We start from the raw sequence: 16,361 nt of genomic DNA on the forward strand, positions 1-16,361 counted from the left end.
TTTGAGTGGAAGAGATGCCCTGGTCGATATTGCAATTAATGGATATAGTTATCTTCCCATTCTAATACTATTAGTTTCAGAAGGCGTTGCCTAGCTCTGCCAACCTGATATGAAGAATATTCCTTTATGCTTTCATTCTGCATTTCATCTGTTTTTAGCTTCTAAACTACCACACACCTGGAAGAGAAATGCTGGGAACTGAGATAAGGGGCCTGCATCCCGTGTATGTTGTGGATCCATGCTCTGCTGGAGTTTCTTTGTACAGCCATAGAAGGAGGTTTTGGGGGTGGGCCTAGTGGATTTACACCAATTCATCAGTTAGGCCTAGAGTTGCCAGGTGTCTAGTTTTCGACTGGAACACCCGGTCGAAAAGACACCCTTGCAGCTCCAGTCAGCACCACTGATTGGGCTGTTAAAAGTCCTGTTGGTAGCACAGTCAGGCTCCCTACCCGATTCTGCGCGGCTCCCAGAAGCGGCTGGCATGTTCCTCCAGCTCCTAAGCATAGGAGTGGCCACGGATGTGCCGCACGCTGCCCCCTCCCCAAGCACTGGCTCCGCAGCTCACATTGATTGGGAACCATGACCAAAGGGAGCTGCAGGGACGTGCTTGAGGGTGGGGGCAGCGCACGCTGCGCAGAGCCCTTGGCCGCTCCTGTGTCTAGGAGCTGGATGGCCATGCCGGTCGCTTCCTGGGAGCCGCCTCAGGTAAGTGTCACCCAGAGCCTGAACCCCTCCCCACCTCCTGCACCCCTGTCCCAGCTCTGAGCCCCCTGCCCAACCTTGAACTCCTCATTTCTGGCCCCACCCCCAAGCCCCCACTCCCAGTGCAGAGCCTGTACCACCTCCCACACCCCAACCCTCTGCTTCAGCCTGGAGCCCCCTCCCACACTCCAAACCCCTCGGCCCCACCCTCCCAGCCTGCAGCTCCGTCCTGCCCCCTAAACCCTTCATCCCTGGCCTCACCCTCGAGCCCTCTCCCCCTCCCCCTGCTGCAGCCTGCTGAAAATGAGAGACTGAGTGAGGGTGGGGGGAGAACAAGCGGCGGAGCGACAGGGAAAAGATTGGGGAGTGAGGTCTCAGAGAAGGGGCGGGGCAGGACAAGGATGTTCAGTTTTCTGCTGTTAGAAAGTTGGCAACCCTAGTTAGGCCCCCGCACATGTGAGGGTTGCTGAATCCCTGAGGCTACAGTAGTGACAATGAAGCAGCCACACTGTGTCACTGGCTTGTTGCGGAGAATTCCTTCTCTCCACCCCACCTTGTAACCACATGCACAGCCCTGTTACTTCTGCTTCTGTTTGCGAGAGTGAACATTTTCCCTTAGAAAAGGATTAGCTGAATTAATGGTGGGTAGGGAATTACTTTGGAGGTGCCCTATAACCTGAACCTCTGCCTTTGGCTAGGCATACTACTAAGTTACCACCGATTTAGGTTTAAACAATAAGAAAAATATAACAAAGAACCCCTAAGTAATTGATGCTCCTTACAGTACAAAAATAAGCATCCACAGCACATTTATTTAATGCTTAAATTACTTCATATTTTCACATAACGTTAAAAGAAAATATATTTTCTCCCACATACAGTAACAGCAAACAAGTGCACTATTTCAAACATTAAAAATAATCTTCATCCAAATCTGTACAACAGATAAATAAAAATTATATCTACAATACTTAGTTTGTGAAGAAGAAAACCAAAAAAATTCCCCCCAAACTCACTTTTTCTTACTTCTAACAATGGTATAGATGTAGGTTGTACATCCTGTCCATAGCAACTATCTTTACAGTGCTCAGCTATACCATGTCTTTCAATAAATCAGATGTACTGATCAGTGGCTAAGGATGACTTCCCAAACATTGGAAATAACGTCCAAAAAGAAAACACAACTGAGAAAATGTTGAGTATCTTTCCACAAGCTTGTTAATAAAACTAGGTGACATGCCCAAGGTTGTTGAATTAATGCATTAAAAGTTTATTCTTGAAACCTGTATTATCTTTTATCTTGCTATCTTCCTCTCATTACTGGTGCCACCGTTCTTACAGAAATTGTTTTCTTTACTGGAACAAAATTTTGCAGCTATTCTTTCACTGTCAGGAAAGTTTTCCAACAGACACAGGTGGCTTTGCAAGTTCGGACTCCACAGTTCAACTGAGATAACATCAGAAAATACATAAATATCAGACCACTTACTGTATAAATTAAGATTCATATAGTTTTTCATTACATATAATTGCACATATGCTGAGAAAACAATTGTCGTATTCATTGAGTGCTAAACAGTAGCCACCAAAAGGAGGACAGAACGAAGATGCACATGAACCTCCAAGCATTATGTAAGCCAAAAAACGGTGAAGACTATTATTATGGTTCAGTGGAACAAAGGATCACCATAGTTCCACTGAATTTGCAGAATTTAAAATTACAACCTACCAGTTCTAATTTGAAGTGCTATTTCTTTCAGTTCTATGCTGTATGCAAAAGAAGGTTACATGATAAAGAAAAAAACCTTTGATTCTTAGTTTGAATCACAGCAACAAAGGAAAGATACTGCTAAACAGGAATGAAAGAATTGGCTCTTCTAAACAATGAACCTCAACCTTATTTCATTGTTATTTTAAAAAGGGACCCATTGTCTGCAGTTGCCCAGAGTGCTAGTGAACCAATCTTTCCCATGCAGGCTGGCTCTCCATACCTTCACTGAAGACATTATTGTAAGATCTAACATGGCTCTAGCTCCCTAGGGAGACCTAGTTCAAGTCATGCATGATCTGGGGGTTCTGACATTGTTGTGCCCCTGCTATGCCCTTCTCTGTAAGATCTGAATACACTAGATGTATGACTGGAAAAGGGTGGGAATTTTCCCAGCTTTTCAATATTCAGCTGAAATATTGTTTATCTTGGTTTTTTCAGTGGGGCTGTATTAATATTGTGAACTACAGAGACTTTGAAAGAGCAATAATAGGAAAATGCTGATGAAAAAGCAAACATACCTGTAGAAAATTCAAAAGAAAATTACTTATGCATTCCTAACAAATCCCGCATTTCCTAAACTGAAGAATATTTCCTGAAAACTGTCTTCAGAAAAAAAAAAAAAATACAAAACACCTATGAAGTACTATGTAAACCTGGCTAGAATGTTACATGGAATCACTTTAAATTGAGAGGGTTTTGTTCAATGCATAAAGGGTTTCATATACTACATATTAGCTACACCCAAAATATTGATCCCTAAACAGTGAGTTAACACTCAGTTTAGAAAAATGACCCTGATTACCAGTAAGATAACTTCATTTTGAAATTAGCAAAAAATGACCATTAGCTAAAGATTACACATCAGGTCTGCTTTGTTGTTACAAAAAGTTTCTTGAGGAGAACAATTAAAGCACGTCTCATGTATACTGAAGTATGCTAGTAAATATCCACGAGTTAGGTGTATCAAGGTAAAGTTAATTCAGTAATCTCCAAATTGTGCTGCCAAGCCACCCATTTCTCTTCTTCATGTTATATTTAAACAGATATGTAAATACATATCCAGTAGAAAAAAAACACTTGTTTTTCACATGCAGTTCTATACAGTGCATTCTTGTTTCTCGGGTTCCTTTGAGAAGAATATTTCCACACAAAATATGTACATTTTCATTATATACACATTCAATAGACTTCATTTAGATGTCCTGCTGCTGCTGCTTAGCACTGTACAAGTATTTTGTATCGCCAGTTAAATATTTTTCTTCAGGCAGACACAAAGTAAGCCTGAAGTAAGTTTTAAGGACTTCTTGAAGTTAATGCCTTGATTGATCTTAAATTGCTGACAAAAAGAGGAGTCCAGAAAAAAACCCAACTATACATAGCAGCCTTCTAAGCAGAGTCGCATTATCTTTAGGAACAACCATCTGTGCCAGATCGTTCGTGATCTGAGAAATTTCATGTGCCACACACACAAATATAAAAGTGCTGACAATTATGTTGAGCGTTGGATTTCCAGGAATGAGCACCAAGATCCCCTTCGTATCTGCTGCCAGCCAGATGTGGTATTGGCAGATGAACAGCTAGAAGGAAAATAGATTCAGTTTACAATTTTAAATATAAATAAGAATATAATCATTACTACTACATTAGCTAACATAGGGCTTACTCCTGTTAAAGGGGTAAACAGTGAGGTGGCAAAGTTTGCAGATGATACAAAATTACTTAAGATAGTTAAGGCCAAAGCAGACCGCGAAGAGTTACAAAGCAAACTCACAAAATTGGGTGACTGGGCAAGACAATGTCAGATGAAATTCAGTGTTGGTAAATGCAAAGTACTGCACACTGGAAAACATAATCCCAACTGGACATACAAAATGATGGAATCTAAATTAGCTGTTACCACTCAACAAAGAGATCTTGAGTCACTGTGGATAGTTCTCTGAAAACATCTGCTCAATGTGCAATGGCTGTAAAAAAGCTAACCAAATGTTAGGTACCATTAAGAAAGAGACAGAAAGTAAGATAGGCAGTATCACAATGCCACTATATAGATCCCTGGAACGCCCACACCTTGAATACTACCTGCAGTTTTGGTTGGAAAAAGTACAGTGAAGGGCAACAAAAATGATTAGGGGTATGAAACAGCTTCTGTATGAGGAGAGATTAAGAAGACTGGGACTGTTCATCTTAGAAAAGAGATAACTAAGGAGAGATATGATAGAGGGCTGTAAAATCATGAATGGTGTAGAGAAAGTGAATAAATAAGTGTTTTAACCCTTCACATAACACAAGAACCAGGGGTCATCCAATGAAATTAACTGGCACCAGATTTAAAACAAGTACTTCTTACAGTCAACCTGTAGAACTTGTTGCCAAATGCTGTGAAGGCCAACAGCATAATCGAGCTAAAAAAAAAGGCTTACATAAGTTCATGGAGGACAGGTCCAGGGATAGCTATTAGCCAAGATGATCAGAGATGCAATCACATGCTTTGGATGTTCCTAAGCCTCTGACTGTCAAAAGCTGGGACTGGATGACAGGGGATGGATCACTCAATCATCCTGTTCTGTTCATTCCCTCTGAAGCATCTGGCACTGACCACTCTCGGAAGACAGGATAGTGGGCTAGATGGACCATTGGTTTGACCCAGTAAGGCCATTCTTACATTCTTATGAGTATCAACTAAATATAAGGTGGGACAGATTATTAAGCATAAGGGGATAAAACATGATGAAAGAATCCATGATAACATGATGAAACTTGCAGCGCTTAAGGGGGTGGTTTTTCACACCCCAAGGGAGAAAGTTGCAGCGCTGTAAAGTGCCAGTGTAGACAAGCCCTAAAATCATAGTCTCAGAGACACTGGTTTATGGCTCATTACAACAAGTGGTAACCAACAACCCTCCTTTGACCTATGACTGAAGAGGTATTGACTGCCCACTTCATTATAAGTGGTTTCTTGCAACATGTTAAATGCTTACACTTAACAATGTCTCCCTAGTATTTAGCTGTGATACTCCGGTTACCTTTTTTACTATTTTACTATGTTTTTACTATTTATTCAGTTACACTACAGCGTATATTATAAACCCACCAGTTATAGATTTCTAAAATGAAACACCCTATTATTGCATTTGTGATCACTCTACTTACCTCTAAAGAAATTCTGCCAAACCAGGCAAAAAATGAACTATATACAGAACGGGCATATCCAGGAATGTTCCTGATGAGCACGAAAGCTAAAATCTAAACAGAAAGAGATTCATGTGTGAAAAGTAATTGAAAATAGATTATGCATTATAACTCAGTAGGAAAATTAATTTAATAAAATATTTTTCCTATATATGTACATATTATAAACTTTAAAAATACATGCAGTATATACGTAATATAAGCACGTGCATAAATGTTTGCAGGATCAGGGCTACACCTTAATGGAGTAGAATCTCAGAGTTACAAACACCTCAGGAATGGAGGTTGTTCGTAACGCTGAACAAAACGTTTTGGTTGTTCTTTCAAAAGTTTACAACAGAACATTGAATTAATGCAGCTCTGAAACTTTACTATGCAGAAGAAAAATGCTACTGTCCCCCCACTTTTTTTTTTTGAGTCGTTTATATTTAACACAGGTCTGTACTATATTTGTTTTTTTGGGGTTTTTTTTTTTTTTGGGGTGGGGGGGTCCTCTGCCGCTCCCTGATTACATACTTCCGGTTCCAAATGAGGTGTGTGGTTGACTGGTCAGTTTGTAACTATGAAATTCTACTGTATATGAATTAGTATTCAGGTACTGTGTATGGCCATGAATGAGTATTTTAATTTTTATATATAAAGATATCTATATTTATTTTACACAAGGGTATATATGTAATGCATATATACATTTATACACACACACACACACACACAAAAACACACACATACACAGATATGCACTACATATATACCCTCGTGTAAAATATATATAGAGATATCTTTATATATAAAAATTAAAATACACATTCATATATCTATGTATGTGAATGTACACACATACTGATATAGCTACACTCTTACATTTATACACAGAATAGAATGAAAATGTGCTGTCACAATAATGTGCTGTAAATAAAATGCTAAATTTTAAACTTTATATTACACAGGTCAAGGAAAAATAACCAGCAATGCAACAAACCCTTTTTTCACATTCATACATGAAAATGATGTTCATCAACTGATGTGAAGTGCTAAAAACATCAGAGACAGACTATATTATATCTTTTTAATAGAATCTAGAGGAAAAGGAGCATAATTACCTGCACCACAGAAACAGAAGGATGCAGTTCATTGCACTCAGTTTTGTTTTTACAGCTACTAGCCCAGATAGAGTAGGTCTACAAGATATAAATATATCATATCAGTTTGATGACTGTGCTTAAGAGATTTTAAAATGTTACAACAGGATAAAACATTTTAAAATATGTTAAAACAGCAGCGGTGTGGTGTGAGGAGTCGATTCTTTACACTTTCTAGTTAGTTATGCATTTCTCAAACACGGTTTTGCAGCTGATGAATGCAATAATTATTTGTACTCTAAAATATAAAAAAGCCCAGTGCTGACAATTGTATTAATCACACTTATACATTAGCTCATTTCTTGACTGTTTATACAGGTCATCTACCACACTATTCTTACTAAGATCATCCAAGATAATCAACTGGAGAAGCTGTAGTATTTAAATCTACAATAGAGTAAAAGGGAGGGAAAAAAAAAAGAGCCCAGTGAAGGTTTAGGATGGGTAGTAGCTATTTATACAAAATAGCGGAAATAAACTTCTGCAACCCAAGACCCTCTCTTATGAAATGTCCACTCATTGCTACACAGGAACTTCTCCAGAAAGCTGACCGTCCTCAGGATGACTGTTTTAAATTTACAAAATTTCAGTTCATATTGTGGACTTACCAAAAAGCAAACTACAGAAATAAATAGTAAAACATTTGAAATTTTGTTGGAGAAGAGATGGTCTCCTTTCCCTTCCGAAAGCACCTGACGTTTTTGTAATGCCAGATAAATAGAAGCAAACAGCATCCCGTGAAAGACTACCTGCAAGAGAAAACTGAGGTAACTACTCACTCGTGGCAGTTAACAAACACAGGTAAAACCACCAAGGTAACAGGGTTGTTAAGACATTTGATCTAGGATGTTACTCCAGACTCCTCCACTAACATCAGGTTATGGTTCAGAGCCCTGCTGCTGCCGCCCGTTTTAAATTTTTTGGTGTTCTGGCACTTTAGAACGTCCCCGGAATGCAATGTACGCTTCACAAACTGCAACACCGGTGAGATTTGGAGCTTTGTTAAGTACACTGCTCTCCCTGGGGCACGCAAAAAATGTAAGCAGTTATTAAAATTGGCAGCAGAGGAAGAAGGTATGCCATTGATTGGTCCCAGACCATGCACTCTGGAGCGGAAAGAAGAATCTGAAGACTGCTGCACCCAACCACAGCAGGCAAGACAATGCTTTTGGGAAGAGGTCAGAGGAAAAGTACGCTCGGGCCTCACATCCTCCCACTAACCAAACAAGATACAGGAGAGAACCGGCAGAAATTTCTCTCTCTACCAGCACACCACACTGTGGAGGAAGAAGAATGCCCTCTCGCAAAGCTATTTTAAAACACAGTATTCAAAACATATTTATAAACAATAAGATAAAAATTGCATCTCTACATAAAAGGTGAAATAAATTCTATATCAAGACCTTCTGATTTTAGCAGCACAGAATATTCAAAAGGAACACTCCCATAGAAATGTCCTTCATTTATAAATTATGTTGTTTGTATTAATTAAAGTTTCTTTGGAGGTTCCTTTGGGTTTTTAAAAAAAGATTTACTATTTATTGCTGCAGTAATGTGAAATTTCAATTTCCTGCAGAATTTAGCCTTGAAGTGCCACAGAATTCAGTTGTCTCCCAGCAAAATTTAAGTCTGGGACAAGACAGAATATGCAGAGCTCTGATTATGGACACTTTATAGGCTCAGCATATAAACAAGTCAGCTTCCATCTTTTCTGCATGGCTTTGACAAATACTTGAAGTAAAAGTGGATGCTCCCTGGCCCTACAACAAACCATTGCCTGGAACTTCAGATTTATTTTTTCCAGGGGAAGAGGGAGAAGTAGATTCTAAAAGTTAAAATATGTTCAGGAATACTTCTTAAAACACAAGACCACAATTAATTTATGAAAGGATTACATACATAGCGGTCTAACTTCCACCTAAACCACCACTCATAGACATTTCCATTCAGCTCAAAACATGTGGACAATGGCCAAAGAGAAAAAATCTTCTCAAATACACCCTGCAAAATACAAACATGGCAAGAATGTTAACATTGACTTCAACCCCATTTCATAAATTTAATTCATTTCATTATATTTTAATACCATCATACCAGTACTAAATCAGTTTAATTGGCCTCACCTAAAAATAAAGTCAACAGGACTTGTGCATACTCTGCCCCTTTCAAGATAAGGCCCAGAATACTTATGTCAGTTAATGTTGGTTTAATAGTTCAATTTTCACATCAATTAATTTTAAAGAAGCTAGGACATTTGTCTACATTGCCTATGTCATGTTCTACCAGATAGAGGCCACAGCCTGAAACAAATTCCTTCCTTAAAAAAACAAAAACAAACAAACAAAAAATCCCTGAAATGAGTGAAGATAAATTTTTGAACGGCAAGAACACTACAGATGTAGAGTTAAGCTGCAGCATGCTTCCCACTCCCTACATTTAATTTAAACACTACATATTCTCAGATATGGAAGAAGTAAAAATGTGTTGTTTCATATTATCTAATTGAATGAAACTATTTTAATAGAAGTGTTAGATATACACATCTGGTACTCACTAGACAATATCCCCAAGTTGCTGCCTGACTCCCTCTTCCTTAAACACAAATTAGAAACACTCACCTTGTTATTCTGTGTGCTTCTGACTGTATCATGATATACTGTACAGTATTTCCTAATCCTCCCTCCCTATCTGTAGTCAGTTCAGTTCTCAGCAGCCAGAAGGAATTAATTCATGGTCTCCTTCTCAGAGATCATTGTTCATACCCCTCCATGAATTAGCTTGCAGAAAGCGTTCCTCCAACTGTGGGGAAGAAGGTGGCCAGCCTACCATTCCTCCAGGAGATTAAAATCTTTACTAATGACCAGAAGTGGTTGAAAAGGAGCAGAATTACCTGAAAGTATTCCTGAATTTTATTTTTCTGATCAACTTAAAGGGTAGTTGAAGTTTTCTGAAAATTCCAAATTTCAACTAAAAATGTGTTAAACATTTTCCCCACATTTTTCAATCAGCTGTATCAGTGAATAATCTTGTTTCAATCATTCTGAGGAGCTGGAGTTTTAAGATTATTCCAATGTTATTGGGACCTATTTTAAATGTGTCAGAGTATGACATATTGTGTTAGATTGCAAGCTCTTTGGAGAAGAGATTGTAATTTTGTTCTCTGTTTCCACAGAACCTAGCTCAGTGGGATCCTGGTCCATGACTTAGGTGCTCTGTTGATACAAATAAATAATAATTTGAATATTTCTGCAGATAGATGTTATTCTCTATGACAGAAGTGCTCTGAAAGGCATCTGATATTTCCCTCTAATTTCCCATTGATAAAAGCATCTACCATCTTTCCTCTCACCACTCCATTTTGCACTCCATTTGTGGGCTTAAACGGAGACAATCAGCTATGTGTTGGGAGACGTAAATGAAAGCTTTACAGAAAAGTTGAGTACTTCAGGGTTTAATACTAATGGGAGTTGGTGGGTTTTTGTTTTTGTTTACTTAGTAAGGAGCAAATTCTGCCCTTCATTCCGTACCCTGTACATGATACACTATGTGATAAGTCATGCATTTGGCATGAAATTCACACGGATACAGAAGATCTACACAAAGCCTATGTATTACTTATGTGCCACTTAAATCTTCAACAATAGATCTTAAGTGGTACATAAATCTTGTCCTGGAAATCCGCACAGGCATGAATTTAAATCCATGAGAAACGGACATCCTCCAAAGAGTGCAAATCTTCCTGTTTCCAAAGTTTCCAATAGACAAATGGCAACCAAAATTAGGCCTTCCATGTAGGGTCATGGGGGCTGGGGAAAAACCCTAACAGAAGTTATATACGTTGGTGTTAATTTTCCAATGACTTCTGTGCCACATTTGCTTGGTTTCTATGTCAAAGTGAGATCTGTCTTTTTAAATTTAGATTTTTATCTATTTTCAATTGTAGGAAATGTAGTGAAGAAAAAGGAAATCTTTCTAAACCTTTCTACTACGTCTCAATCTGGCATCTGAAAGTCAAACTGTTCTTTGATTTATACATCGCTCATCACTGACAAAATTTCTGGCATCAGGATTTAGCTGACAATTTTGCTGAGTTGCATGAGAAAACAGAATGCAGCTTGCTCTTCTGCAACTATACTGGCCGTAAGAGCTAACAGCACAACCTTCCCCCCATCCCCAATAAATTAGCCAGACAGGCCCTGAAAGATAAATATAAAGCTGATCTCTCAATTTACATAACATTTTAGGAAAAAACAATTAATTTTAAAAGTGTTGTGAGAAACAAACAAAAATGTAGGATACTGAAAATTCCAGCCACACATAAAATCAGATATGAAAAGGAGGTATTTAAATATTCAATTTTTTTCCCTGTACTCTCCTATATAGTAACAGAAAACTGGTCATAATGTTCGATTCTGAGTGGCTTTCCAAACTGAATACACAGGCTACTATTAATTCTAAGGATACAAATAAGTATAATTTACAAACCTGAGAATTTGCTAGAAAATATATACACATAAGTAAGGAAATTAGTTTCAGCAGTAAGCCAAAGTGCCAGAAGCAGTTCCCTGTGGGAGAATTGAAAAAATCAATGAGTATCTGGCTGTTATTTTTCAAAACAAAAAATAATGATACATTTAATAAGAAGTCAGTAGCTGTGACACACAGATATCCTTTATAATTTAATATGTATATTGTCCAGGTATTAGCCAGTCACAATTTGCCATTATCCAAACATTTTAATTTGGTGATTTTGCTTTCTTTCATATAAAGTAAAATCCACACTTCAAACATTCACAATAATAAATTCACACCATTTAACCCTACAAAAGCAAACACTGCTTTAAAGACTCAGTTTTGACAGACACTCAGCCTGGGAATTTTTAATTTTAGTTACACGTGAAAAATCTAAGAGCAGTTACATAAAATGAGTGTATATTTAAACTGTAAGTCAGGAGTGAGGTACTAGGAGGCACATCTAATTTTGCTCCTCATAAGCTGAACTGGTCAGTTGAGGAGCGTATCTTGCCAAGGCTAGCCAAAAGGAACAGCTTCCCCAGGCTGCTGGTTGACACTGTTTTGATCCCACAACTCAGCTGTACAGTGGAGAATGGCTCTCACTCCTGCTTCAAAGATTGGAAGTGGGCAACAGGCACAGAGCTGAAGGAAAGTGGTCATTGAAAGGAGCTTTCAGGAAGTAGTGCTGCGAGGTCCACAGTGGGACTTCTGTTGCACAGTGCACAGGAGGAACGAGGAGCTGTTTGTAAGAGAAATATCAGAGTGCTACATATAACCTTGTGAGCTGGTTGTCAGTGCTTTAAAATTAACATTAAACATTCTGGACATCGTGTCAAAGTACAGGCCAATTACCAATTCTGTAGTATGTATTCCAAATATACGTTTAAAGTGCTCCACTATCAAAAATGCAATCTACACAATTGGAATATTACACCATTAATACATGAGGGAAGAAGTTACTCACCTTGTGCAGTAACGATGGTTCTTTGAGATGTGTCCCCCCATGGGTGCTCCACTGTAGGTATATGTGCATCCCTGCGCTTCTGATCAGAGATCTTTGATAGCAGTGTCCATTTGGCCTGCACATGCTCTCTTTTCTCCTTGTGCTCTGCTTCGAGGCTAATTAGTGCTGCGCAGGCCAACCATGCTCAGTTCCTTCTCTACCACGGAGTCCCTATCAAGAGCTCTGAACTAGAGGAGAGGAGGGTGGGTTCCGGAGCACCCAAAGTGGGACACATCGTGAAGAACCATTGTTACTGCACAAGGTGAGTAACTACTTCTTCTTCAAGTAGTGTCCCTATGGGTGCTCCACTGTAGGTGACCCCCGAGCAGTATCCCTAATGGAAGGTTGGGGCTTCGAAGTTGAGTCTGTTATGGATAATACTGCTGAGCCGAAGCTAGCATCAGAAGCAGAGTCCCCAATAATCATACAGTATTCTGCGAAGGTATGTACAGACGCCCAGGTGGCTGGCTCTGCAGATTTCTGAGATAGGGACATTCTTGAAGAAAGCGACAGAGGAAGAAACGGACCTCACGTTGTGTGTGAGAATTCCAGGTGGAGACATTATGTTGCGAACATGATAGCAGAGCTTAATATAGTTTGAGACTCACTTAGAGAGCCTCTGGGGTGATATTTCTATGCCTTTAGACCTTTCCTCAATGGAAAGGAAGAGCTTGGGAGATTTCTTAAAAGTCTTTGTCCTGTCCAGGTTGAAGACCAGAACTCTCCTAACATCTAGCATGTGCACTATGGCCTCTCTGTTATAACAGTGAGGCTTAGGATAAGAGGTTGGGAGATGAACTGGTTGGTTCATGTGAAAAAAATGAGGACAATTTAGGAATAAACTTTGAGTGTGGTCTGAGAATAACCTTGTTGTGAAAGAATTCTGTAAAGGGGGTGTGTGTCGTAAGTGCAGCTATTTCCCCTATTCTCCTAGCTGACATGATGGCCATGAGAAATGCGGTCTTCATTGGGGTAACTGAACAAGCGTGGTTTAATCTTTAAAACTAGATTTAGGTCCCATGCTGGAGTGGGACATCTGGGCTGGGGAAAGAGGTTCGTTATGCCTTTGAGGAATCTCTTTGTGATTGGGTGTGAGAAAACTCTTGTGGATGGAAAATCACTATGGCTGCCACGTGTACCTTGAGCAAACTGAGGGATAGCCTTGTTTTTTTAAAAGTCAGTATGTAATCTAACACCACAGGGAGAGTAGCATGTCAGGATAATTTGCCTGGAATCACAGCAAACCTGAAACCTGGACCACTTCTGCAGGTAAGTATGACGGGTAGCCGATTACCGACTGTAGTAACACTTTCTGTACCTCCTCAGAGCAGGTGCACTCTATGCGTTGGAACCAAGAAAGAGCCAAGCCTTGAGCCGGAGTATCCACAGGTTGGGATGGAGAGTGTCTCCTTTGTTCTGTGAGAGGAAGTAAGTAGTGGGTTGAAGAGAGATGGGTGGACACATCACCAGCTGTGACAGGTACGAATACCATGTCTGTCCCGGCCAGATGGGAGCAATCAGTAGAACTTTTGGTTTTTCTCTTTTTATTTTCAACAGGACCTTCAACAACAGAGGGAACAGGGGAAAGGCAAAAAGAAGGCTGTCATCCCATGGAAGAAGGAAAACGTCCCCTGAGTGCTGTCTGAGGCCGGTCCTAGAGCAGCAGTGTGTGCATTTCCTGTTCAGATAAGTAGCGAACAAGTGTATTGATACTGTCCCCCATTGATTGAATATGCTGTGAAGTACTGCTGGGTTCAGTTCCCACTCGTGGTTGCATGAGAACATGCAATTGAGACTGTCTGCTGTTGTGTTCTGCACTCCCAGTAGGTAGGCTGTTGATATTAGAACATAGTGGCAAATGTTCCACAGCTTTAGTGCTTCTGTGCAGAGAGAGGATGATCTGGCATCTCCCTGATGATTTATGTAGTACACGCATGCAATGTTATTGGTCATGACCTTTCCGTGTGTACTTCTGATCAGTGGGAGAAAGTGAGTGCAAGCATTCCTGACCGCCCTGAGTTTGAAGAGGTTGATGTGGAGAGTCATTTCTACGGGCGACCATTTGCCCTGAGTTGTGAGGTTGTTGAGGTGTGCACCTCAACCCCTGAAGGAAGTGTCCAGAGTGAGAATTGATGTCAGAGGAGGGGAGGAGGCTGAGTGAACAGGACCTCTGTACAAACATTTCCTGCAGCTTTCCACCAATCCAGAAAGTGTTTGACCCTGGAAGGCATTGAGAGAGGTTTGTCTAACCTGTCTCTGTGTGGCCTGTAAACCGAGCTGCACCATGTCTGCAGACACCTCATGTGCAGTCTGGCATGAGATATTACGAACTTACCGGCGACTATGTGCCCCAGAAGCAGGAAGCAATGTCTGGCAGAAGTCTGAAGGCTGGCTTGAACTGTCTCTCTAAGCATGGACAGTCTGTGAAATCTGTGTTGTAGAAAGAGCGCTCTCACTTGCAGCGAGTCAAGGTTGGCTCCCATAAACTCCAGGCGTTGTTCCGGAGTTACGGTCAATGTTTGGATGTTGATTTGCAGGCCCAGGTTTGTGAATACATCCATAGTTCTGTGGGTGGCACACAGAACTTCTTCTAAGAAGTGGGCCCTCAGGAGGCAGTCATCCAAGTATGGGTAGATCATGATCTCCTGGGTATGTAGGTGAGCCACCACTACAGAAAGGATCTTGGACAATACTCTGGAAACCAACAAGAGGCCAAAAAGGAGTACTCTGTACTAGTCCTAACTCAGAGTAAATCTGAGATACTGACCCTACCATCTCACAGATGATTCATGGAAATACGCGTCTTGGTGGTCCAGGGCTGAGAACCAATCTCCCTGTTCCAGAGATGGAATAATCGCTGTTAGCGTGACCATCTTGGATTTTTGGGCCTTGAAGTATTTGTTCAATGCCTTGAGGTCCAGTATGCGTCTCCAACCTCCCTTTTTCTTGGGGACCAGGAAATAGAGTGTAAAACCCTTTGGCATGGAGATGTAGAGGGACAGGTTCTATGGCTCCTGGTTGGAGGAGGTGATCTATCTCCTGTTGCAACGATCTCTCATGAGAAGGATCCCTGAAGAGGGATGGGAAAGGGGATGGAGATGGAGTGGATCGAATACCCATTGGAAATAGCCTCCAAAATCCCTCTGTCGGATGTCATGTGTTTCCAGTTGTGGTGGAACAAAACAAGGCAACGTCCAAAGGGATGCAATGGGTTGGGAAGTGGCAGCTGATGTTGAAGGGAGTAGACTCGAACAGGATGTCAGAACTGATGTTTTGAAGTGACAGACTCCGATGTTGAAGATTGAGGGCCTGACTGTTTGTGTCTCTAGAATCTGGATTTCTTTCTCTGTGGGTTTTAATAGTGTTGTGATGGGAACTGTGATGCACGCAATTTGCGAGAAGACTGAGGACTAAATTTTCTCTTTTGTCTGGTTTTATAGATCTCCAGTGACTGAAGTTTGGCTCTGGAATCCCTAAGTGTCTGGAATGATGCACTGTTCTCCTCAGCAAACAACTCAGAGCCATGGAAGGAGCGGTCTTAAATAGTTGTTTGCACCTCCTTTGGGAAACCTGAAAGCTGCAACCGCGAAGCTCTTTGCATAACAACTGCTTCTGAGATGGACTGGGTCACTGTATCAGCTGTGTCAAGCACTGCCTGGAGTGCTGTTTTGACCACCAACTGTCCTTCATTGATAATGGCTCAAAATTGTTCCCATTATGATTCATTATGAGATGGTCAATAAAGATGTTAAGTTTGGTATAGTTCATGTAATCATATTTTGCTGTTAAGGCCTGGTAGTTTGCAATACTAAATTGTAGAGTAGCAGAAGAGTAGACCTTTCATCCAGATGAGTCGAGGTGCTTCCAATCCCTATGATAAGGGGTGGAGGACTTTGAATGATGTTGCCAGCCGCAGGAGTTCACTGCATCTGTCACAATGGAATTAGGCGGAGAGTGGGGAAAAAGTAAATTCTGTATTCCTGGTGTTGCCCTGAATTTAAGGGGTGTGTATACCCCAGAATGTAATCAGGTTAACTGC

General features: G+C 40.5%; 1 protein-coding gene across 3 annotated transcripts in view; it reads right to left on the reverse strand.

The window, feature by feature from the left end:
* Window positions 1-1,494: 1,494 nt before the first annotated feature.
* CASD1 (CAS1 domain sialic acid O acetyltransferase 1) overlaps window positions 1,495-16,361 on the reverse strand; it is a 62,316-nt gene continuing 47,449 nt past the window's right edge. For all 3 annotated transcript variants that reach the window (XM_077808082.1, XM_077808084.1, XM_077808083.1), the window contains 6 exons: window positions 11,290-11,369; window positions 8,704-8,805; window positions 7,413-7,553; window positions 6,766-6,843; window positions 5,624-5,716; window positions 1,495-4,050 (listed from right to left, as the gene is read on the reverse strand). In XM_077808082.1, the coding sequence (XP_077664208.1) occupies window positions 3,802-4,050; window positions 5,624-5,716; window positions 6,766-6,843; window positions 7,413-7,553; window positions 8,704-8,805; window positions 11,290-11,369 (743 nt within the window). In that variant the 3' untranslated portion in view covers window positions 1,495-3,801. The remainder of the gene's footprint in view (window positions 4,051-5,623; window positions 5,717-6,765; window positions 6,844-7,412; window positions 7,554-8,703; window positions 8,806-11,289; window positions 11,370-16,361) is intronic.

Source organism: Eretmochelys imbricata, chromosome 2 (assembly GCF_965152235.1).
Source record: "Eretmochelys imbricata isolate rEreImb1 chromosome 2, rEreImb1.hap1, whole genome shotgun sequence".
NCBI classification, from domain to species: Eukaryota; Metazoa; Chordata; order Testudines; family Cheloniidae; genus Eretmochelys; species Eretmochelys imbricata.